The 25,192-nt window shown below is 51.1% G+C and overlaps 1 protein-coding gene and 1 long non-coding RNA gene across 6 annotated transcripts; one reads left to right on the top strand and one right to left on the bottom strand.

Annotated features, from left to right (window-relative positions):
• Positions 1 to 629: 629 nt before the first annotated feature.
• IL3RA (interleukin 3 receptor subunit alpha) lies at positions 630 to 24,246 on the bottom strand. 5 transcript variants are annotated; one of them, XM_032618803.1, is made up of 14 exons: positions 23,985 to 24,246; positions 23,167 to 23,394; positions 22,876 to 23,057; positions 21,464 to 21,562; positions 13,175 to 13,317; positions 11,105 to 11,219; positions 9,451 to 9,583; positions 9,185 to 9,363; positions 6,993 to 7,111; positions 4,588 to 4,614; positions 3,176 to 3,296; positions 2,447 to 2,543; positions 1,152 to 1,233; positions 630 to 863 (listed from the first exon to the last, which is right to left on the bottom strand). In XM_032618803.1, exons 3-14 carry the CDS (start codon positions 22,946 to 22,948, stop codon positions 789 to 791), a joined length of 1,263 nt encoding a protein of 420 aa, XP_032474694.1. In that variant the 5' UTR covers positions 22,949 to 23,057; positions 23,167 to 23,394; positions 23,985 to 24,246; the 3' UTR covers positions 630 to 788. The 5 variants fall into 5 exon arrangements, with proteins under 5 accessions (XP_032474694.1, XP_032474695.1, XP_032474697.1 ...); XM_032618804.1 differs by lacking the exon at positions 23,167 to 23,394; XM_032618806.1 differs by lacking the exons at positions 11,105 to 11,219; positions 13,175 to 13,317.
• On the top strand, positions 1,690 to 5,809 carry LOC116746998. Its single transcript, XR_004347947.1, has 3 exons — positions 1,690 to 2,018; positions 3,026 to 3,208; positions 3,599 to 5,809. It is a non-coding gene; the product is annotated as an uncharacterized LOC116746998 (long non-coding RNA).
• Positions 24,247 to 25,192: the final 946 nt, after the last annotated feature.

Here is a 25,192-nt window from a genome sequence, read left to right as displayed (position 1 = left end):
ACAAAGCTAGCAAGTCTGCATCTGGTGTTGGGGGTGAATTTTTTGCTACAGAACTTGACATGTTAAGCGTGTAAACTAAGGGAACGAAATTAGAGGTCCTCCAGGGAAGCCTTGCCTCTTGGAGACTCCGGTTCCCATGGGCAAGGCTGTGCACGTGGGCTTCCTTTTCCGTGGGCGTACAGGTGGGTGTCTTCACTGCCCACCACAACCATGTCTGGACGCAGGGCCACACCTCTGCGCCTGCGGGCCCCCGAGGCCCACAGGCCATGCTGCCCTGACACCCCCTTTCTTGCCGCCTTGACGCCTGTCTCCCGTGTGCCTTCCCTGGGGTCGCACACGTAGCCAGGGGAGGGGTGTAGACACCACCACCCCCGGCTCCGCGTTGTCACGCAAGTGATTTAAGGGGCTTACAAAGGGGAAATGCAGCAAGAAAACAGTTCAAGACAGAGAAACCAGGCAGGCAGGGCCCCTTAACGGACTTGGGAAGGAGCAAACCCAGTGGGCATGTGGGCATGTGGGCATGTGAGCACCGGCCAAGTCCAGGAGGCTGGAACGTGGGGCTCAGCGGCGCTGGGGGGTGATCCCCACTTCCAGGGGTCACGGATGAGGAAAAAAGCCGCGACATGAGACATGAGCCCAACACATGTTTTGTTCTTTCTTCCTCGAGGTGACCCCGTGTCAACTGCACCGGGCTTTCCCATCCCTGACCCCGCTTGAAACATCCACGACCTGCCATGACCAGGCTGTGCGCCCTCTGCCTGGCGGAAAACCGGGCCTCTGCACCAGCTTCATGTTTCCCCCAGAACCTGCACCTCGGCCACTGGACACTCCTCCTGGCTGTCTTGGTCGGGGTCCCAGGTCATCTGCGGGGTGCGGGAGGCGAGGTGAGTGGCAGAGCCACAGTAGGGGCGAGTGCACCCTGGAAAGCCCCAGGGGCAGGGCCAGCGCAGAACACACGTCGGCGGGAGGCTCCCCAGGGGCTCCCGGACCCGCATCTCGGGGTGACCGCCCGTGTCACAGGACCGGAGCCGGCTCCTCCCCTGCCCATCACGTTCTCAGGCCACCCTCCAGGGCCAGCAGTGCCCTGCTCCCTGGGTGGGGCTGCAGGCACCTGGCACCACATGTGTCCCCCGGCGGGAGACACCACGTACCGTCCTTCCGTTCTGAAGTTTGCCATTGATATGGTCTTTCATGCGAGGGATGGGAGGGAACAGCTTCTGCATCACCGAGAACCTCGGAGGAGAGAGAGAGAACCTGTTCTGAAACCCGCACCCACCAGCGGCGGGGAGACGCGGCGTCCACTAGAGCCCCAGCGAGGCCCCAATGTAGTAGGAGTCCAGCCTCCTTTGGGAGGGGTCCCTGCAGGAGACGTGCGGAAATGAGAAAGCGGAGCCCTAGCAGAGCTGCACCTGCTCAGTCAGCTGCACCGCACCCACCTTGGCACCTCTCCCGAGACCCCATCCTATCACCATGGCAACCTCCCCACCCCCACAGCCTTCCCGCGCCGAGCCGGTGGTCCCCTCCCTGGGGCGGCGCCCCATCCGCTCCCAAACCAAGCCCCTGGGCGGGGCGGCTCAGCCTGAAGCGGCTGGGAGGGGTGGGCGTGAAGCCAGCAGACAGACGAGGCAGGAGCCGGCGCTCGGGGCGGGGCGGGGCGGGGCGGGGGGGGGGGGGGGGGGCGGGCGCCGGCCTGGGCGGGGCCTGTGCCGGGCGCACCCTTTCGGCTCAGCACGCAGGCCTGTGGAAGGGACCGCAACCGGCCTGGCGGCCGCGCGCGCTGCCTGCCGGGCTGGGGAGGGGTCCCGGAGCCCCGTCCGGAGGAGCTTCCTTTTCTAGGGTCGTTCTTACGGCTGCCCCAGGGAACCAAGATGGCCGCCCAAGAGGGAGCCCGGCCAGCCCCGCCTTGGGAGACAGGAAGATGCCTGGTGCTCAGAGGGACCTGGAACCCCAAGCTCCTTTTGCGTCTCAGCTCAGGCTCTTGGCATCCAAAGAAAAATATTCTTTCTAATCACTGGAAGGTCAGTATTCGTGGTGGCCACCGCCGGTGAGGTCAAGAAGAGTGGTGGCATCTCGGGTGTCAGAGGGACGGAGGGGACGGCGTCGGGGTGAGGTGTGAGGGAGCGAACAGCGCGGGCTTGTGGGGACCGGCAGACCCCTACACAGGTGCTGGGGAGGGAGGGGCCCGCAGGGTGCTGCACGGGGGATCCGGCTTCTTGGGTTCCGCGGGCGGCAGGGACCAGGTGGCAGAAACCAGGCTCTGGTTGGCAAAAGACCGCTGGGGCGACGAGAGGCGGTAGCCTGCGACTGGCGGGGGCGCGTCCCGCAGCCCAGACGCACGGGCGCACGGGGCGGGGCGGGGGCGGCGGAGAGTGGGCAGCGCGGGCTGCGTGGCCTGCGGATCGCACTCCAGAAAACGACCGCGCAAACCAGGGGCCCGCGGGCTCACCTGCAAAACCGGAGCACGAGCCCCATGGCCAGCAGCGTCCCCAGCGCGATCAGCAAAGACGTCAGCCAGACGGGGAGGCGCGCGCCCTCCTCACACACTAGGGAAGAGGGGCGGGACGCGTCGGGCAGGTCCCGGGAGGTCCGGGGTCAGCACCTCCACGGGGGCTCGGGGAGGAGGTGGCCGGCACTGGGGGCGGGGGGCGCGTCCAGGACCGCCGTCCACCTGGGGACAGCGGCCACCTGCGCACCGGGCCGGGCCCCGCGGGAATCCCTCCCAAGTCGCCAGAATCCCGATGCCCCCCGACCACCGACCGACACTTGGAGTTGGGGGCTGGTAGCGCCGACCCCTCGGATCAATTCGGGTCGCGGGCGGGGTGAGGGGGGGGTCAGCCACGCCCATCGGGAGGGGCGGGGCCGAGGTTGGTCTGTTCCCCACCTCCCTCCCTCCCTGCCACGCTGCGTCCTGGGTGCGCGCGGCCTTAGTTCTTGAATTTAATGTATGGATTAAACATCATGGATTTTTCGCCTCAATTTCGATTCTATTTTTTAACTGCATTAAAAGGTTTGTCTTGTAACTCAGAGTGTTGGCGATAGCCGTCTCCGCGCGCCTGGCGCAGTGCCATGGAACAGCTTGGACACACCATCACAGACGGGAGGGAGGCGGTTACAAGCCCAGGGACGTCGGGAGCCCCCAGAAGCTGGAAGAGACAGGAGGGACCCTCCCACTCACCGAAGTGTTGGGGGACACTCCACGGGCCCCAAGGTTTGTAATGGGAGAAGGTGGCATCCCTGGCCCTTACTTGCACCGTGTAGGTCCCAGGATTGTTCATCTCCAAGAAGGCTTTATAGATCTGCAGTTTAAAAGAAAGTAGAGGGAAAAAAAAAAAAAAAAAAAAAAGAAAGTAGAGGGGAAAGTCCATTCCCAGTCCGTGGCGGAAGAATGGGGCCTTCAAGGGGTTGAGTGGGTCCTCCCCACATTCACGTGTTGGGGTCCTAACACTCAGCGTCTCAGATGACTTTATTTGGAAATAGGGTTGATGCAGATGTGATGAGTTAAGAGGAGGTCGGATAGGGTACATTGGACCCCTAGCCACTATGACTGGTGTCTTTATAAAAAGGGGAAACTCGGAGACAGACATGTGCATACACACAGGGAGACACCTTGTGGATATGGAAGGGATACGGCCACAAGCCCGGGGATGCCTGGAGCCCCCAGAAGCTGGAAGAGGCAGGAAGGACCCTCCGCTGGAGCCTTTGGAGGGAGTGCGGCCCTGGGACACCTTGGCCTCAGACGTCTGGTCTCCAGAACTGGGGGAGGGTGAATGTCTGTGGTTCTCAGTCACCCAGTCTACGGCTGCCCCAGGGAACTAAGACGGCCACCCAAGAGAGAGCCCGGCCAGCCCCCCTTGGGAGACAGGAAGATGCCTGGTGCTCAGAGGGGCCGGGAACCGCAAGCTCCCTTTGTGTCTCAGCCCAGGTTCTTGGCATCTAAACAAAAATATTCTTTCTAATCACTAGAAGGTCAGTATTCGTGGTGGCCACCACCGGTGAGGTCAAGAAGAGTGGTGGCTTCTCGGGTGTCAGGCAGAATGGAGCCTGTAGAACATTCAGTGGGGTCCCCCCAAGAAGAGTCGTACCCCCAGAACCTGGGACCTTATTTGGAAACAGGGTCTCTGCAGAGGTGATGCAGTGACTAAGGGTCTGAGATGAGGTCCTCCTGGAGGAGGGTGGCCCTACATTCAATGACAGGGTCCTTCTAAGACACAGAAGAGGAGAGACACAGACACATATAGGAGAAGCCCCGGGAAGACAGAGGCAGAGACGGGAGGAAGAGGCAGAGACAGAGACAGAGAGAGACAAAGGAGAGACGGGGCCATGGGGTCTGTGGCCGGTAGTTGCGGTACGGAAGCAGCTGCCTCTGCAGGTTGGAGGCAGTTAGGTAGTGAATTAGGGCGTGGTGACACTCCCACCGAATCCTGAGGGATTTGGGGGCCGGGGGGTGGACCTTTAGGGCAGCACCAGGCAGGTGATGGCATCCGGTCTATGGACCGGGGAGCTTCATCTCAGAGTCACTGGGCAGTAATAGACATAAGGAGCTTGCGCTTGGGATGCCAGGTTGGGGCGGGGGCGGGGGACACCCACCTCCTCTTTGTAGGGGAGCTCCGTACCCTGTAAGAGAAAAGCAGAGCATGGGTGCCTGACCCCATCCCCAAGAAGGGCCCTCATTTGTCAGAGCATCTTCAGGTTTACAGAAAAATCGAGGATAAAATAGTCAGTCATTGAGTAGAAATAATAAATAGAATACTTCTTTACACAAAAATAATAAATAAAGGTAACTGAGTATAACATATCGAAGAACTAAAAAGTACCTGGGGGAGGGATAAATTAGGAGTTTGGGATTAACAGACACACACTACTATATATATACAATAGATAAATAACAAGGACCTACTGTAGAACACAGGGAACTCTACTCACTATCTTGTAATAACATATATATATAACTGAATATATACAGTTAATACGTGTATGTAACTGATTCACTTTGCTGTGACCTGAAACTAACACAACGTTGTAAATCAACTATGTTTCAATTAAAAACAAAGAGTTTTTTAAGTACCTAGTCTTTTATTAAAAAAATAAAACCGATAGACTTGATTTTTTTGAGCCGTTTTGGTTAACAGAAAAATTGACCATACACTAGTTGAGTCTAAATAATAAATATAATACATAAATCAGTAGACAACAATAGTAAATGTAAGTAAATCGTAGAGTATAAAATACCAACTACCTCAAACATATTTGGTCTTTTTAATCAATAGACTTGACTTTTTTTGAGTGGTTTTGGGTTTACAGAAAACTTGAATATAAGCAGTAATTGAGTATAAGTCATAGGTATATAAATACATTGACATAATGAATAAATATAAGTAAATAACTGAGTATAAAAATACCAATGAGCTCAAAACTGCTTATTTTCTTTTAATTTATGGACTAATTTTTTGAGCCGTTTTAGGTTTATAGAAGAGTTGAGTATGAAATAATCAGAACATGAATATAAATAATAAATATACACAAACAGGTAAATACACATAAAAGATAAATATAAGTAAATAATTGAGTATAAGAGGCTGATTAGTGCAAAAATATTTGGTCTTTTAAATTAATAGATTTTTTGAGTAGTTTTAAGGTTGTGGAAAAATTGAGTATAAGCAGTAATTGAACATAGATAAATAAATGTAATAAATATAAGTAAATAATTGAGTATAAAATACTGATTGACTCAAAGTGCTCGGTCTTTTTTTAATTAACAGATTTTTTTGAATAGTTTTGTGTTTATAGAAAAATTGAGTAAACAGCAAGGTCCTACTGTGTAGCACAGGGAACTATATTCAATATCCCGTGACAAACCATCATGGAAAAGAATATGAAAAAGAATGTATATATGGGTATGACCGAATCACTTCGCTGTATAGCAGAAATTAACACAACAGAGTAAATCAACTATACGTCAATAAAATAAAAAATGAGTACAAGCAGTTTATTGACTATAAATGCATAAACAATAAATAATTACAAGTAGACAATTAAGTACAAAATACCACCTAGCTCAAAAATAGCTGGTCCTTTTTTTTTAATCTATTGACTCCATTTTATTGGAGTCTTAGGCTTATGAAAAAGTTGAGCGTAAAGTATAAATAAATGTAACACGTACAGAAAAATAAACATAGTCAATAACTATGTCAGTCATTGAGTATAGAATACTGGTGATCTCCAGCATATTTTTTTAACAGTAGCTTTATTCAGGTATGATTTGCATACAGCAAAGCACACCAGCAGAGCATATAATCTGCTGACTTTGGCAAACGTGTGCGTGAAACCGGCACGATACAGGAAACGTGTCCATCACCCCCAAATTCCCTCCAGCTTCTCCTCCATATGCCCTCCTCCCTGCGCCCCTGCCCCAGCCCTCAGATCTGTCCCTACAGAGCACCCTGAGTTTTCCTGTGTAAATCGTTTCTTTTATGACACTTTTAAACATACACACGGGACCCTCCAGTTCTTGGTGGCTAGGATTCCACTGCGTGGCTACATTTTGTTCATCCCTTCCCTAGGGTTGTGTCCTGTTTAGGGACCATTATACACGTAGGTGCTACAAACACTTAGGTCCCATCTTTGGGGGGCTACTGGTTTCATTTCTCGCAGGGGAATTGCAGGCTCTGTGACATACGGTCAGACAGAGTTTCACCAAGTGGCTGTTTCAACCTTTTGCTCTTTTTCTGTAGGGTTATCTGCGTGTTGACAGGTAAACATCCCTCCTCTACCCCAAACCTGACGAAAGTATGCAAGCATTCCCTTCCATATTCTGATTCCTTTCCAACGTCAGCGGTGTCACTCAAACGGCCAAACACTTGGAGTTTTGCTAAAGCTCATTTATTTTACAGTTTCTCTGTTTTTTTTGTTTTGAATGTTTCACCTACCCCCAAAGCCCCGGAGTCCAGGGGGATGTAAGAGTATAAGAGATGCCCACCCAGGAAACCGCTTACCTTCTGTATCTGCAGTTCATACTTGAAGTCATCATTAAGGTGACTCCTCACTTGCCACTGCATGAACGAGTAGCTTTGGTTACACCACTTGCTAGTGATGTTGGGAGCATCTAATACCTCTAGGGAGAAAAAAAACACTTTTATGAGTAAAGCACATGAAAAAAGAATTTCTTCCCCCCCCCCCCCGCCCGGAGATACTTTTAAAAGAGGCCTCCTACAAGCTGGGGGGGTGGGGGGGGGGAAAGAGAGGAAAATGTCATTCCAAGGTTATAAAGTATCAAGAGACAGAGACAAGTGAGAGAAAACTGTTGGGATGATTAGGGTCACTGAGCCTGCGGACCAGCTCAGACACTGGCCCGGGGGGACCCCTCACCCACTCGGAGGCCCTTGCAAAACTTTCTTCTCGTCTGTGCAGGGACACCCCTCAGAGCAGCGCTGTTCTTTTCCCTCTCGGCGATTCCAGGCCCTGGGGCTATGCTTGTCCAGCAGGGGGAGCAAAGAGCGGTCCAGCTGCAAGGTCCCGCCCTCCTGCCCACTGGACCAATCGGCTCTGCTCAGACCCCAGCTCCAGGGCAGCTGGCCCCTCCCCGAGCTGCCCGGGGCCAGTCCCGCCCCCATGACTTTGGCCGCCAATCCCACTCCCAAAAGTTCACCCGGAATCTTCTGCCCCCGCCTTGGACTCTGACCGGGTCCCACCCCCTGCTTCCTTCTCACCTGCCACCCCCAGCGTGGGACCCAGCTCCTCCAGGGCCCCCTCTGTGGGCTGTCCCAGGGCTCCGCCCTTTGCCCTCCCTGGGGTGTTGTGCATCCCTGATTCCGGCTCCATCAGTTTCCTGAGGGACGGCGTCTAGGTCTACAGGTCTGACCCCCCGCCAGGACCCCACTGGTGTCTGCCCAGGCTCACCATGGGGTGGTCCCCAGTCCCGGGTCCCCCCACTGATGTGCACTCAAACCTCCGGCCACCTCCACTCTCACTGCCACAAGGGCTGGCATCACCCCGCCACCCCTGCTGGGAACCAGGCCGTGGACACCCCACGTGGACAGCAGGGCTGGGGCCGGAGCACAGTGCGGAGTTGCGGGCGGGGCTCCACGTGTAGGGCTGCACTCGCCCAGGGGCGCGTGGTGTGTGAGGGACGTGGCCTCAGAGTGAGGTTGGCTCCGGGCCGGGGGGACACCACAGACAAAGGCAGGAGCCCCATCCCGGCTTCTGAACCGGAGGCCCCCATCTTCTCCCCTTTTGCACCCACCTCTCCGCTCATATGCTTCCCTGCTACACGTGGACCAGCCAGGGTGGTGAGGGGCCAGGTTTCATGGGGCTTGAAGCTGTCCTAGTTTGGGGGGCAGTGGGGTCTAATTTAAAGTAAAAAGTATTGACAGAGCTTTGCTAAGATGGGTTTTGTGTTCTGAAAACCTGCCGTCGATAGATTCAAACAAAAAGAACAACTATTTTTGAGCTATTTTTGAACACAGGGCCTGGAGAGGGGCGACCCGTGTGAGACCCCCAGCCTCACGGTGCCGCTGTCCTCTGTGGATGGGGGGCACAGCGCCATCTGCTAGGTGTGTTCTGGAAATGCTTCCTTAGGTCCAGGGAACACAGAGCAGCTGCCGTGAGCTAGGTGTCTGTGTCTCCCCAGATTCACGTACGGAAGCCCTGACGCCCAGTGGGACGGCTTTAGAGGCAGGGCCTTTGGGACACAATCGGGGTTAGACGAGGTCCTGAAGGTGAGGCCCCCATGATGGGATCAGTACCCTTATAATCAGAGCAAGGGGGTGTGGGATGAATTGGGAGATTGGGACGGACATACGTACACTAAGATGTGTAACACAGATACCTAATGAGAACCTGCCGTACAGCACAGGGAACTCTACTTCGCGTTACAGCAGAAACTAACAAAACACTGTAAAACAACTCTACCCCAATAAGAAATAAGAATAAAAAAGAAGTGGGGGAAGAGGCACCAGAGTTCGCTCTCCACTGTGTGAGGACACAGCAAACACGGAGCCACCCGCAAGCCAGGAAGAGGGTCTCGCCAGGAACTGACGTGCCCACGCCCCGACCTCCGACTCCCAGCCCCCAGGACTCTGGGAGAGGAGTGTGAATCTAAGCGCCCAGCCTGGGGTATTCGGTTTCAGGACAGCAAGCAGCATCTGCACGGAAGTACGGCACACGAAGCAGGGTCACATTTTCTTACCTATTTTGTCTAGTCTATCACTCGTTTCAGAGCAGGGGATTTTGGAAACACTGCTGGTGCCATTCACCAGGAAACGCGTCTGATCCTTGGATAACACAGAGATGTTGTGAAAACGGCACTGGACGTTTGTCCCTTGCTCATCTGCTCTGTACTGGGAGCACGGCCACTTCTCATAGGAGCTGTGAGGGGTGGGGCTGCGTCATGAGCGGCCCTGAAGCCCCCACTCCAGCCCGGGGGAGCCCCGGCAAGCCCAAGGTCACACCTACTCCAGGTTCTCCAGGTAGAGATTGTACTGCACGTCCCTCGGGGCCTCCCGGCCCACCGCCCAGCTGCACGTCAGGAAATCCACGTCGTGAACCCAGCAGGTCAGGTTTTCTGCAGCCGCCCTGGGATTCCCTTCTGGGCTTGCAAAGAAGAGGGGGGGAAAAAAAAACTGAGTCCCGGATAAACACCAAGGTCCTACTGTAGAGCCCAGGGAACTATATTCAATATCCTGGGATAAACCATCATGGAAAAGAATATGAAAAAGAATATTTATGTATAACTGAGTCACTTTGCTGGGCAACAGAAATTAACAAGGTTGTAAATCAACTATACGTCAATAAAATTTTTAAAAAAGTTTTTTAAGTGAGTCTCTTTTTAGCGATCCTTGTGAATTCTCACGCGGTTCTAAGAAATAATAGAGGGGCTTCCCTGGTGGCGCAGTGGTTGAGAGCCCGCCTGCCGATGCAGGGGACACGGGTTTGTGCCCCAGTCCGGGAAGATCCCACGTGCGGTGGAGAGGCTGGGCCCGTGAGCCATGGCCGCTGAGCCTGCGCGTCCGGAGCCTATGCTCCGCAACGGGAGAGGCCACAGCAGTGAGAGGCCCGCCTACAGCAAAAAAAAAAAAAAAAAAAAAAAAAGAAATAATAGACACATCCATGTAGCGCTTACCGTTTCTGCAGTGGTAACAACTCCCGTCCCTGCAAGGCTCCCCGCCCATGGCCTGCCCCCCCATGACCCTATAAACCCTCACCGGACCCCTCCTGCCCCCAACCCTGCCCACCTAACCCTAAGCCTAAGAAACGCCCAACAGTCTTCTGGAACTTTCTTTCTTTCTCTTACTAGCTACTCCTCAGCTAAAGTCCATTGCCATCAGAACCCTATTTTTAAGAAGTAACATATTTTGGATGAAACCTGGATCAGCTAGAGTCACGGAAGACATTTTTTTTTTTTTGGCGGTACGCAGGCCTCTCACTGTTGTGGCCTCTCCCGTTGCGGAGCACAGGCTCCGGACGCGCAGGCTCAGCGGCCATGGCTCACGGGCCCAGCCGCTCCGCGGCAGCATGTGGGATCTTCCCGGACTGGGGCACGAACCCGCGTTCCCTGCATCGGCAGGCGGACTCTCAACCACTGCGCCACCAGGGAAGCCCCATTTTTTTTTTTTTTAATGAAAGGGGAAAAGAAAAATCCAACAACATAAACTGTATTTCCAACAATTTGGAGCCAGAGTTTATCTTCCTCGTTTTCCCATTCTCAGAAGAGCACAGTTTTGTGATATTCCAACTTCCTGACAAAGAGCACAGGAGGTGTTCAGACTTGCTACTGGTGTTCTCTCTGTCCACACCGTATATGGGATCAGACAATCTGTTTGCTTGGCATGAGGAAAATGATAAAACTCTTTTCTCAAACTAAAAAGACAAAACAAAACAAAAAAGCAAAAACACAAAAACCACCACCAACAAAACTGCTCTATGTTTCTACAGCTCCATTCAGGCAGGTGCTGTGTGTGAAATTGCGTGAGACCCTCCGAGATGGTCTTTTTTCCACGAAGCTATGTCCCTGGAGACCCATCCAAGGTAAAAGCCATTATTTTGGTATTCGGAGCACTAACGGATGATTGAAAGCAAAGGACACCCTGAAAGAGCATCTTCCCCTCACCTTGACTAGGATACTGAATCCACGTGCAGAATGGCTGACCTTTGGTCACCTTGATGCTGTAGTTTGTAGCTTGGCATGACAAGTCAGGAATACTGCAATACGTCCTTTTCTGTGCCTGAGAGAGACAGAGCAACCTATTATTGCTCTGTCTCTAATTATTATTACCAATCACAATTAGGGGAGAACTAATAAAACACTGAGACTTTAGATTTAAAAAAGAAAGAAAGAAAACTATAGGTTTTCTTTAGTTTTCCTCAACATCCAAAGCCAGAGTCTTGCTATTCATGCAGAGAGAGAGAGAGAGGGAGATGAAAATGAGGAAATCACTCACCAAAAGGAAAAAACTATCCTAGAAGGTTCTAAGACAGAGTTGGCAGAATGCCTTGATATTTTGAGAAGATATTTAGCCATTTGGCCAAGAATGTGATGGTAAAGGAGTGAGGGACAAACTGGGCAAACAGATAAAACCTGAAGGAAATGGAAATTATTAAATTTAAGAGAAACAAACATTTGTGTAAGACAGGAAAGAAAAATCCCCATTAACCACATGGCTTAGGTGTGAATAGTGTTTATATGGTTATAATAAACTGAATATTTGTCGAGAGAGGAGAGAGTGTGAGCTGGGGATGGCAACTGCTGGGGAGGTGAGTTGTGGGTGTAGGAAATAGAGAGTGAAGCCTCCCGTCCCTTAGGAGAAAAATCAACACATTTTGGCTAAACTGAATGAATCAAGAATTTGTGTTATAGAGAGATGCAGAGGTCTAGAACAACAGCAACAGGTGTAAAAAGGTAAAAAGTGATGTCTCACTGAAAAGTTGCTATTTTGTTATAACGAACCCCGTACGACTATTTTCCTCTTTAAACTCTGTGCAGGTATTGCTTTGATTTGAAAACAAAAAACAGAAAACAGGAAAAGAGGGCTTCCCTGGTGGCGCAGAGGTTAAGAATCCGCCTGCTGATGCAGGGGACACGGGTTCGAGCCCTGGTCCGGGAAAATCCCACATGCCGCGAGCAACTAAGCCCGTGCGCCACAACTACTGAAGCCCGTGTGCCTAGGGCCGTGCCCCACAACGAAGAGCAGCCCCCGCTCGCCGCAACTAGAGAAAGCCCGCGCACAGCAACGAAGACCCAACGCAGCCAAAACTAAATAAATAAGTTAAATAAAAAAAAAATTCTCGGTTCTTCTGCAACATTTGTTCTTGCAGATAGAGTTTAGGGTCAACTGGCCAAGCTCCATTAAAATCCCATAGGGGTTTGTCATGAACTGGATTGTGCCCTACCCCCCCCGCAAAAAAAATCCCTCATATATTGAAATCCAAACCCTTAATGGAAATGTATTTGGCGTTGGGGGTCCTTAAAGAGGGGATGAAAGTAAAATGAGGTCACTAGGGTGGGTCCTGATCCCATAGGACTGCTGTCCTTATAAGAAGAGGAGATCAGGACACAGACACACACAGAGGGACGACCACGTGAGGACACAGGGAGGAGACGGCCATCTACACGCCCAGGAGAGAGGCCTCGGGAGGAAACAGCCCTGCCGACACCTGGGATCTCAGATTCCAGCCTCCAGGACTGGGAGAGATACATGTCTGTTGTTTACGCCACCCCGTGTGCAGTGCTTTGTTACAGCAGCAGCCCAAGCGGACTAACATAGGGTGTGATTTGGATTGTACTCAGTTGAGAGTCATTTGAGGGAACCAAGGTTCTTCCCAAGGACGCGGACAGGTGCGCCTGCTCAACGGTTGGCATTCTCACCACGGCCTGCCCATGGGGCATGTCACAGTTCTCACGCCCTCCGAACCCTCTGACACAGGAGTGGATTTGAGTGGGGGGCAGGGAATGGTGGAGGGGGACAGTGTGTCCCGAGGTCTCACTTTCAACTGGGCTTGGCTCTCTACCTGCAGTATCTCAGCCCATTTCCACACCAACCCTCTCCGGTGGGTACCATTCTGGATGTCTTACAGATCAGGAGCCCTAAGCCGCAGTGCCCGTAAAGGACCCCACATTCCACAGCTGAGCCCAGGAGTAGAACCCGTGTCTGTGATGCTATGTGCAGGGAAGACGGTTTACCTTAGTGAAAGCTTTTGAATTGATGAAACACATAATTTCGGAAACGTTTCCATGGAGGTCCCAGGTCAATCTTTTTCTTTCTGGCTCCATCCTTAGGTTCTTAATTGGTGGGTCTGGATCGGAAATGTCTATAGGGTAAGGGTCTGGAGAGAGGCACACAACGCTTAAATCTGTCCTACTCAGTTACCCCTTGGGAAGTTGAGTTCCACACGGAGAAGTGGTTGCCTGAAGCAAGTAGAGGCCCCGAATCCGTAGTACCTTAGTGAGCTCACCAGCTCACCCTCCCAACAATGGGGGAAGAGAGTCAGAAAAGCAGATCACTGCTGCCGTCCGCGTTGATGGGAAATGTACCTTTCTTAACCATGTATGTCAAAGAAGGTCGTTTTCACTGAAAACCAATTCAGGCTGAGAGAGTTGGCTCAGTGTCTGCTCTGCAGACTGAGAATTCAGAATGCTTTGCAAGTTGCAATAGAAATTTTAATGTAGGGACCTCCCTGGCGGTCCCGTGGTTAGGACTTCGCCTTCCAAGGCAGGGGGTGCGGGTTCGATCCCTGGTTGGGGAGCTGAGATGCCACATGCCTCGGGGCCAAAAAACCCAAACATAAAACAGAAGAAGTATTGTAACAAATTCAATAAAGACTTTAAAAGTGGTCCACGTCAGAAAATCTTTTAAAAAAAAGAAGAAATTTTAATGTGATATATTAAAAATATATAAAAATATATAAACTTATATACAAGTATATATAATGGAATATATATTTTCATAAAGTAGGAGACCTGATCTTTACACAATGATATTTATGTTCTTACACAGAGTGCCAGAGGAATTCTCATCTTCTTGGAAAACCACCCAAAATGCGTACATCTAAATACATTTTGAAGTGTAATCAAAGCACATATATATTCGTATGATGCTGTCAGTGGGGACGGAGGTCAGAGTTTGCAGACCAAAGGATTCCACGTGTTTTATCAGTGACTTGCTTCATGAAGCAGTCACATAGGACCAACAACTCAAAGCTATAAAGGTCCATCAGACATTTCTTCAGCTGTTATCTATGACCCCTCATTTAGAGGATTTCACAGAAATGACTGTTATAAACCGCAAGCACTGTGATCAGTTATCAGGATCAACAACCTTAGTTTGACAAGCAAGACCAAATCCTATGAATATCCTGGTTTCTGGCATTACGGTCTCCCAACCTATAAGGATAATTTATTCCTTAAAAAACAACTTCCCTAGAGAAATTTCTTACAAATGAAAATGTAATTTTCCATGGATTCTTATGCCTCAGAATTTATATTCACTTCTTCCAAAACAACAGTAAATAGCATTAAAACAGCTATGAGTGATGCTGTAGAAAATATGAGTTTTAGCGTATTTTTATTACATTTAAGTTTGTTTTTAATTTTTATAGCTTTATTTACAACTCTAATTATTTTATTTTTTTTCTGTTTTGTTTTTGGTTTTTTTTTTGCGGTACGTGGGCCTGTCACTGTTGTGGCCTCTCTCGTTGCGGAGCACAGGCTCCGGACGTGCAGGCTCAGCAGCCATGGCTCACGGGCCCAGCCGCTCCGCGGCATGTGGGATCCTCCCGAACTGGGGCATGAACCCACGTCCCCTGCATCGGCAGGTGGACCCTCAACCACTGTGCCACCAGGGAAGCCCACAACTTTAATTATTTTAAAATTAAAAATTTAAAATAATCTAATGTGAAATGTACTTATATAAAATTATATATATTTATATAAATAAGTCCATATATATTTAAATCACATAACAAGGGAGTTTTCTGTCACTATGTTTTCCATAAAATCGACCTGTGCTCCCTTAGAGTGGTTATTATCTACCCAGTTACAGTTGTGCTCACAAATAAAAAAGAACTTTAATGCAAACAGAAGAAAGTAAAAGCAAATCTGTAAAGACAAAATGAAACAAAATCAATGCAAATACACATAAGAGTGTTTACTGCAATATACTCGTGACCCTCCAGTACTCTGAAAGAAAAGGGACATAGTGTTCTCAACCCTAGAGCTTTTGAAAAACTATAGATGGTGGGAAATACTCTTCCAGTCATGATAAAGTAGTCTCAGCTGTATCTCTCACCATAAGCCCCTAGAAAACGGCCAAATATATAAATCAACTATTTTTAGACTTTCTGAAAACTAAGACAAACAATTCTGAGAGTGTATTTTGGGGCGGGAGACATTCACAATCCAATGGGACAAGGTGGAGATTCCTTGCTGAACACTGAGAAGTCAGTAAAGACCCCAGAAGAGTCATGCCTTTGTTGTCGGAGAGAAAAAGCTAAAGGTGACTCACCTTGAAAAAGCTTCAAAACAAGGTGACCCACCAATAAAGGAATGGCCTGCTGAAACAAAACTCACCATCTTTAAAGAAGGCAACCAAAGCAGACCCTCACCAACCCATCCTTCACAATATCCAGCACCCAATAAAAATTTACTAGACACGCAGAGAAGCAGGAACGTGTTGGCTGTGACCAGAAGAAATATCAGGTCATAGAAAGCGTCCCCTAAGGGGCCGATGATGAAATTAACAGAGATGTCCATTAAAACAACCACTGTAAATATGTTAGAGGACGTGAAGGAAAACATGAACACTATTCAGTGAGCAATGGAAGATATAAAGGAAGAACCAAACAGAATTTTTAGACGTAGAACATATAGCATCTGAGATGAAAAAATTCACTTGGATGAACTGGAAGACCATGGAAATGATCTATGCTGAAGCCCCCAAAGAAAAATATTTGAAGAAATCGTGGCCAAACGTTTTCCTAACTTAATGAAAATTATAAACCTACAGGCCCAGGAAGCTCAAAAACCGTATACCTAGGATACAAAGACACACAGGTACCAACAAACACAAACGCTAAGACGCATCGTCCTCAAATGCCTTTTTAAAAAGTGATGTCAAGAAAATCTTAAAAAACCGACGGAAAAAAGACACCGCACCTATCAGAGAACAAAGATAAGAATTTCTGCTGATTTCTCTTTAGAAACAATGGGAGACAGAAGGTAACAGAACGACTTCTCCCAATGCTGCAAGAAAACAGTACAGATCCTGGTCAACCTAGAATCTATATCTTAGCGATAAATGGAAGGTGAATATAAAGACTTTTTATAGTGACAAAAAGTGAAAGGTTTTTTTTTTTTTGTATTTTTGTATTTGTTTGTTTTTTTGCCAGAAGAGCAGGTCTGTAAGAAATGTTTTCAAAAAAGGCTTTTCTGGCTGAAGGAGAAATCAGCAGATGGACACTCACGAAGGAATGTGGAACCAAGGTGAGCAGAGATGCAACAAAACCATACCAGAAATAGTAGAAATGTAGGCAAACATGGAAAGCTTTCCCATTTTTTTAAGGTTTTCAAAAGATAATTCTTTAAAAGAAAATATTGTATTGTGTATTGTGGGCTTATAGAGATGTAGAAGTACATGTGTGACATGGCATAAAGGATGAGGCAGGAAGTAAACGTATACTGTTTTGAGATTCCTATGTTCTATGTGAAGTAGAATAACGTTATTTGAAGATAGTGTGTACTGAATGAATCATCCCAGAGGAACCGCACAAGCCATGGAACAAAGAGGGCTAGCCCAAAAGCCAATGGTGGAGAAAAACACAAAAAACAAGAAAAGCACTAAAAAAGTAACTGAAAAGAAGTCAGGAAAGGAGGGGCGGAAAAAAGAAAAAAGAAAAACTGAAAAAAAAAAAAACAAACCAGCAAACAAGTAGCAAAATGGTAGAATTAACTCAATCATCTTAATAAGTTCATTGCATGCAAGTGGTCTAAACACTCCAGTGAGAAGGAAAGTTTGTCAGACTAGATTTTAAAAGTACCCCACAGTATGCTGTCTGCAAGAAACGTACTTTAAATATAGTTTAAATGGCAATAATAGGAAAGCATATTTTATGCAAACTCCAATTGTATAAAACCTAGGATTTTATCCCAGGATTTTATTTCCGGGGGTAAGAAGGGACCATTTCAAGTGATTAAATGGCCAATTCATCCTAATATGTGTGCTCTCAACAGTCATTTTGAAAATACATGCGGCATAAGCACCACCTCCGTCTCTAGTAGAACAGATAGACAGAAAACGGGAGGGATATACAGGACTTGAACAAAATATCAACAATTTGACCTAATTGACATTGTGGGGACATTCTAACCAATGACGGCAGGGTGCACATTTGTTTTTTTGGGGCGGCGGGGGGCGAGCCACACGGCTTGCGGGATCTTAGTTCCCTGACCAGGGCTGGAACCCGCGTCCCCTGCAGTGGAAGTGCAGAGTCCTAACCACTGGACCACCAGGGAACTCCCAGGATGCACATTTTTATCAACTACAAACAGAAGATTCATCAAAATAGACCATGTACTGGCATGGGAAGTGTCAGTCCTTTTAAAAAGGTTTAAATCATTCACTGTGTATATATTCTCTGACTACAATTCTCTCTTGATTAAATTCAAGATCAGTGTTCTAAGATCTGGAACACACCAGATATTTGCAAACAAAACGACATACTGATAAATTACCATATGCGTCTTAGAAGAAATCACAGGAAATGTAGAACATATTTTGAACTGAATGAAAATGAAAGAAAAAAAAGTGCGATGCAGCTACAGCAATGCTTACAGGGAAATTTATAACATTACATGTTTATGTTAGGAATAGAGTTTAAATTCAAGAATCAGTTTCCACATGAAGACGTTAGAGAAAGAAGAACAAATTAAATTGAAAAGAAATTAAACCTAAAGCAAAATCCCTAAAAAAAATAAAGGGAACAAAAAAAAAATCAGTGAAAAAGAAAATGGAAAAACTATATAGATTGTCAAGGAAACCAAAAGCTGGTGCTACACAAGAGACAATATAATTGAAACACCTCTCTCTCGCTACACTGATCAAGAAAAAACCAAAAAAAGACCAATTTTAGGAATGAAAGAGGGGACACTGATACACATCCTGAAAGACATTGAAAGAAGAATTGGGGGTAATTTGAACAAAAGTTATGCCAATACCTTCAACAACGTATGACATGAACCAACTTTTTGAGAGACACACATTAGCAGTACTGACAAAAGTGGCAAACCCGAATAACCCTGTAAGTATTAAAGGAATAGAATATATAATGAAAAAGCTTCCCCAAAAGAAAGCATCAGGCACAGATGGCTTTGCGGCTGAATTCCACCAGCAGTTTAAAAAAGAAATAGTAACAATGTGCAGAAACTTTCCAAAAACAGAGGAAAGGCGGGAAACATGTTCTGACTCACTTTATGAGGCCAGCGTTATCCTGATACCAAAATCAAAACGTTAAAAGTAAACTGAAACCCAAAACGCCTTATACTCCTGGACACAAAATTCCTTCACAGAATACTAGCCCATAAAATCAGGTAAAGTACAAAAGTGGTAACACCTCCTGACTCAACGGATTTACTCCAGGAATATTATAAGGCTATTTTAACCATCACTATATAATGTGCCCCTTTAACAGAAAACTGGTGATCTTATCACTAGAAGCAGGAAAACCTTTTGACAATGTTTAACACCCCTTTGAGACGAAAAACTCTCAGCAAACTAGACAGGGACGAAAACGTCCTTCCCCTGATAAATCTATGAAAATCCTGGCGCTAATTCAGACTCAGTAGGGAAGGACTAACCACTTCTCCGTATGATTCGAACAAGACACAGTGTCCGGTTTCAACGCTTCTATTCCACCGCGTCCTGTACCCACGGCCTCTCTAATGCACTTTGACCAATGTTGTAGTTTTAGGGCGCTTCGGGGGGAAATGTTAGAACGGTACAACACGCTCCCTGCTTCCTTCAGCGTTTGGCTCCTAGAAAGCTACTCACTTCCTGCCTGTGGTAAGTGACCCCAGAATACCCATGGGCCTGAAGGCACCACAAAGGTGGCAGCAACCTCGGCCCAGTACAAGTGGGGCAGACAAAGACGGGAAGCGGGGGTGGGAGCCTCAGGCATGGAGAAAGCCCCTCCCCTTCCAGACCTCCTGCATCTCCCGGGCCCTCTGGTCACTAGGTGCGGCCACGTGACTGACTTGGAGTCCAGGAAATGGACAGAAACAACGTGTCGTCCTCTTAGCTCAGACCTCTAAAAACTCCCGTGTGATCCGTCTACAAACTCCTCCCAGGAGATGATGGAGCTTCCCGGGTCCATCCGTATGTAAGGATCCCGGGTCTGTACATGGAACAGAACCACTTGGGATGGACTGAACTGTGTCCTTTCCCCAGCCCTCCCCAAATCATGCTGGAGTCCTAACCTCAGAATGGGACCTTAGCTGGAAATAGGGTGAGTGCAGATGTAATTAATTAAGATGAGGTCCCGCTGCCATACTGTGGCCCTAACCCAGTCCGACTGGTGTCCTTATTAAGAGGGGAAATTTGGGTACAGGTACACACCCGAGGAGAACCCCCTGTGAAGACAGGAGGGAGGCGGCCACAAGCCCAGGGACACCTGGAGCCCCCAGAAGCTGGAAGAGGCGGGAAGGACCCTCCCCGGGAGCCTCTGGAGGGAGCGCGGCCCTGGGACACCTTGACCTCAGACGTCTGGTCTCCAGGGCTGGGATAAATAAATGTATGTCACTCAAGTCCTCCAGACTATGGTATTTTGTTAAGACAGCCTGAGCTGAGTAAGCCAGCAGTCCCCAGAAGAATGATACCGATGCCCCAACACACACACACGCACGCACACGCACACACACACACACACACACACACTCACACCATCTGAACTCCACTACTCTTTGAGGAAGGAACGAACTTCTCATGGTTAGGCAATGCTGTGGCCATCACAGCGGCACAGGGTGCCGTGCCTGATGCAAGCACCCAGCATCCATGGGGAGGGGGTGTACTCTGCTCCCGTTGCCTGAAGCGCTGCTCCACATGTGTGTGTTGTGCGAGCTGGACAGGAGGCTTGGTCACTGTCCCGGGTCCACCGCTCACTCAGCGAAGCCCTGATGGGAGGGGCTTCTCTGCAGACCCTCCCCAAGGCAGCATGCCCGCCTGGAGGGCACCATATCTCTTGTACTCCTGTAAGCATCCAGGTCTTTGCACCCCGAGTTGGGCGCCCTCACTACTGGGCGCCCAGGATACGTAGACTCTCCGTACCCCGGGGCCGAGGGCGCAGCTCCCCTTGGGGGTTCTGCTGCCTGGTGGTGGGCGCTCTCCACCAGCAGCAGACTGGCTCTGCACCCTGCCCCACCTGGGATATTCTCTCCCAGCCACACCTGTCACCCGAAGTAAGCCGGACACTGACGGTCAGAGGTGGGCACGGCAGCTTAAGAACCTACATCACTGTCTTTTCGCCTCCTTATCGTGTGTTACGGTCGAACTTCACTATCACGTCGTGAATTGTTTCCTACCCATCCCCACCGTGCTTGAAGATGGTGGGAACTTCCTGGACGCCACGGAGACCCTGGTTTGCACCCTACCCCCCATAAATCTCCGTTACAAATGTGAGAAAAACAGGATGGAGTTGCCCCCAAAGCATCTCACTCGTTGCTTACCTGCCTGTCCAAGCTCCAGACGACGCATCTCTCATGACACCTGGATTTTTATCTCCCGGTCCCGGAGGCCGGGATGCTATAGGATTGGTTCTTCCCAGAGACTCAGAGGGAGAATCCGTTCCAGCTGGAGAACCTCTGCAGCTTCTGGGAGCTGCCCCGCCCCAGTCCTAGGCGTTCCTGCACTTGTGACTGCATCACCCCAATCTCTCCTCTATCGCTACCTAGCTTCTCCCTGTGTCCATGCCTGGGTCCAAATCCCCCCTCCTCATAAGGACACCCATTGTTCTGGATAGGGATCCACCCACGTGACCTCATCTTAACTCAGGGACGTCCGTAAAGACCCTATTTCCAAATAACTCCGGTTGACAGGTTCTGTTCGTTAGGACTTCAGCGCATGAATCTGGCGAGGACCGAGTTCAGCCCATCACCCTAATGTTTGCACGGGGTTCTTCCGACCCAGAGAGAGGGTGACAATAAATCCAAGCACACTGACGGGTCCCAGCGCCCTAGCTACACCAAGAGCTCTGGAGGTAGTGTCTTGACCATATCAGCATGAACATCCTGTCTGTGAGGTACCAGTTTTGCAAGATGAACCCGCCGGGGTGACTGAGGGGAAGCCTACGTGGGAAGTGTCTGCACTATCTCTTATGGCAGCCGAGTGACTCGACCGTGACCCCCAACGTAAACAGTTGCGCTGAAAAGCAACACAGCCCCAGGGCCCCACAGACTGCACGCGGCTTTTCCTCCGGCTTTTCCTACCGTGGTCCGGAGGCAGCAGGCCGGAGACGGGCACCAGGAAGACCGCCAGCCAGATGAAAGCCATGGCCAAGGCAGCTCCCACAGGAGGGCGGGCGCCAGCTGGAGGAGAAGAGACAGTGGCCGCATGGGGTGGCTGCAGGGAGGGGGCTGAGCCCCCAGGGCTGTCTTGCTCAGAGCGCAGGGAGCTGCTTCTGGGAGGAGAGCCGCACGTGTGTGTGCAAGTGTGCGTATGCGTGTGTGCACGTGTGTATGCGTCCGTGTATACCGCATGCCTGTGTGCATGTGTCTGCACATATTATTTGTGTTTGTGTGTCTGTGCACTAGGTATGCACATGAGTGCACGTGTGTATCTGTGTGTACATCTCTGCGTCTTGTATATGCATCTGTGTGCACTGCATGTCTCTATGCATATGCACGCGTGTGTGTGCACACATTACATGTGTTTGTGTCTCTGTGTGTGCTGTGTATGCAGACGCGTGTCTCTGTGTGTGCACACCTTACACAGGTCTTTGTGTGTCTGCGTGTGCATGTATGTCAGTGTGCGTGCACGTGTGTACTCATGTGTGCACGTGTGTATCTGTGTGTATTGCGCACACACATTACACAGGCCTGTGTGTGCATGTGTACACCTGCGTGCGTGCAGGTCTGCACATATGTGTCTGCATGCATGTGTGTGTGCGTGCATGTGTGTGTGTGCGCGCGTGTGTGTGTGTGTCTCAGCCTCTCTAAAAAGCTCCCGCCCTGGGGTTTGAGCTCACCCTTGGCTCCAGCCCCATCCCGGAACCCAGAAAGCACCCTGCACGCAGCACCAGGAAACACTGGGCTCACAGAACAGTGGAAGGAAGTTTAGTTAAGAGCATGAAGTACAACGCAGTTTCCTGAACAGACCGAGTTACGGTCACTAAATCCCATGCTGTCTCATCGTTCCTGCCAGAGCTTTTCCCCAGGTCCCCATGAAGCCCCCCTCTGCAGGCCGGCTCTCCTGGACCCTCCCCCGGGGGTCCGCCTTCCGCACCTTCCGGGCCCCAGCGGCAGGGTCTCCCGACGGACCCCACCCATTCCCCTCCCAACCTGAGTCACTCATGCAAATGCCCTTGGCGCCTGGAGGCCGACCCGGGGCTGCCACCCCAGCAGAGCCTTGGACCCTCAGGTGCCTCGGGGGCCACACCCTCAGCAGGACCGCAGGCTCTCTGTGCCGGTCAGGGTCGCCCAAAGGCCTGACCGCCACTCCCCGCCATCCCACCTGGAGCATCTTGGCTGGGATTGAGGGGGGGTGCCCAGCACGCACCCTACCTCCTTCAGGGCCTGTCCAGCACCCCCATCATGAGACCCAACCCGGACTCCATCCATCTGGGGTCTCACCTGCTCCCCCATCCAGGTCTGGGGCTCCCACAAGATTCCCCAGGACTGACCTGGTCCCCCAAAAGTGCCAACTTTCACACAGATTTGACACCAGAAGCCGACACTCAGGGTCCTTCTTGCCATACTGGGTGGAGGGAAGCCCGAGAGACCCCTTTCCAGGACAAGGCAACGGGTCAGATCCGGAACTGCTCGTCACAGGGAGGTGTCCCGGGACAGATGCCAAACCATCCATCTGTGGTACAGGGATGAGGGTGAGGAGGGCCAGGCGTAGGGCACAAAGCTTCAGGGGAGGTGCCTCCCAGCCGGGCCTCACGATCCAGAGCAGTAAATGCCGTGCTCACAAAAGGTCCAGGCGCGGATCCACGGGGAGAAGAGGAATATCGGATGAGCACGGCCTCGGGCTCCTCTTTGATTGATGAAGACGGGCCCCCGTGGGCATCGAGGCAGGGGTGGGTGTCTGTTCCTGGCGTCTGCTCAGGTGAGCTGAGCCCCACAGGTACACACGGCTCCAGCCTCGCGACACTGAGCCCACCCACAGGCATCTCTCCTCGCTCGGAGAAGCTCACGTCCTTTAAACACCCACATTGCATGAGGGTCATCGACGTTTCCTGCTGCCCCCAGATCGCGAAGGGAAGAAGCGTGCCTGGGCAGAGTCAAGCCCCCAGAGGCCGGGGATGGGGCCAGGCTCTGCAGGATCGGGGCGAGGTACGGGGCCTTGGGGCTCTGCACCCCGGCAGCTCGCCTGCCTGCGTCTGGGGGCAAATGAGAGCCTGCAGGAGTCGGGGGCACTGTGATTGGGGGAAGCCTCTCGTCCGGGGAGAGCCACTCCGAACCGTTCATCCATTCGGCCAACGCATAGGACCCGGCGCAAGACACAGAGGTGGTCAAGACCCCCGGGCATCCAGCCTAGTACAGGGTGGCACCGCGGTCGGATCCCGTAACCGGGGTCAGTGACATACTCAGCAACCTCCTTGGGCATAAAGGCTTTGAATCGTTGTGTGTTGCCCCGGATGACACATCTCAGTGGCCACGAGCCACGTTCAAATCCTGGGGGGTCCCGCCCCCGCCCCCGGGGCTGGCGGTCAGTACTGAGTCTCCAGGGACAGCAGTCGAGGACGCTGCCTGCCTCCTGCCCCCCAGCCCGGCCCCGGGGTCTTACCTGGGATGCAGAGCACGGTCTGGCGGGAGAGAGGCAGCCTCTCCTGGTGCTGGTCTAGCTGGCCTGGGGGTGGGCCCTGAGCTCTCCTGGCTTCTCAGCTGTGCTGCAGGCAGCCTCCCGAAAGAGAAAGAACCTTGTTTCTTCTCTCATCAGTGTTTTTATAGCCTCCGGGGTCAGCCCCACCCCTAAACACTAAGCCCCAGTGAGCCGGGGAGGCGGGGAGAATGTGTTGAGGGTGTGACCAGGTCCAGGAGCCCTCTGCACCCCTCAGCTCAGAATTACGGTCTGGGGTCAGGAACAGGACTGCAGCTCTGTGCTCCCCTGGAAGGAACACCCTTGCTTTCAAAGTGCTTTTCCCGTTCTCACTTCTGTTTGCAGGTTCCTCTTTGTCAAAATCCTAGTGGCTTCCCGCCATTCACCCCGGCTTGGGCAGTTTCCTGAAGCCGTGTCGTGGTTAAGCCGGTCAGCGTGAATGGCCGGGGCCCTGGCCCCCTTCCTTCGAGGTCCCATTGGAATGACCGCTCGTGCCCAAGGGGACAGGGAGGTGACCCCGGGCCCCCGATGCGCCGGCTGCACGGGACTCACGCAGTTCTGGCCCCTACCAACTTGCTCCCAGGTGACCTTCCTTCACCGGGGCCCTCCTGGGCATCCCTTGCCTTCGCCCTACACCTGTCATCTGCCTGTCGCCGCTCCCAAGCTCCAGCCCCACGTGTCCGTCCCTCCACCCTCTCCCTTGAGGTAGGTCCTCTTGTCTCCTCCAGTGTTTCCTGTCTACTCCACAGCCCCAGTGCACATCCACCTGGACTCTCAGAGCACGTTTTACTTAGAAACAGGGCTGTCACAGGTGTAATGGATTAAGGTGACACATACGTCCCATGGGACTGCTGTCCTTACGAGAAGGTGGCCCCCGGGAGACAGGGACACAGGGAGGACACAGCCACATAAGGACAGAGGTGGGGGGGGTGGCCACGAGCCGCCTGGCGCCCCCAGAAGCTGGAAGAGGCAGGAAGGACCCTCCCCTGGAGCCTCTGGAGGGAGCGCGGCCCTGGGACACGTTGAGTTCAGACGTCTGGTCCCCGGGGCTGGGGGAGGATGCAGGTCTGTGGATTTAAGCCGAGCAGCATGGGGTCCTTCGTGACGGCCGCCCACTTCCCACAGAGCAGGAGTCTTGGTGGCTGACCAGCCCCTCTGAGAGACAAAAGCCGTGT

This window comes from Phocoena sinus, chromosome X (assembly GCF_008692025.1).
Source record: "Phocoena sinus isolate mPhoSin1 chromosome X, mPhoSin1.pri, whole genome shotgun sequence".
NCBI lineage: Eukaryota > Metazoa > Chordata > Mammalia > Artiodactyla > Phocoenidae > Phocoena > Phocoena sinus.
Note: the sequence above shows the minus strand (reverse complement) of the source record. Positions and strands in the feature narration are given on the sequence as shown.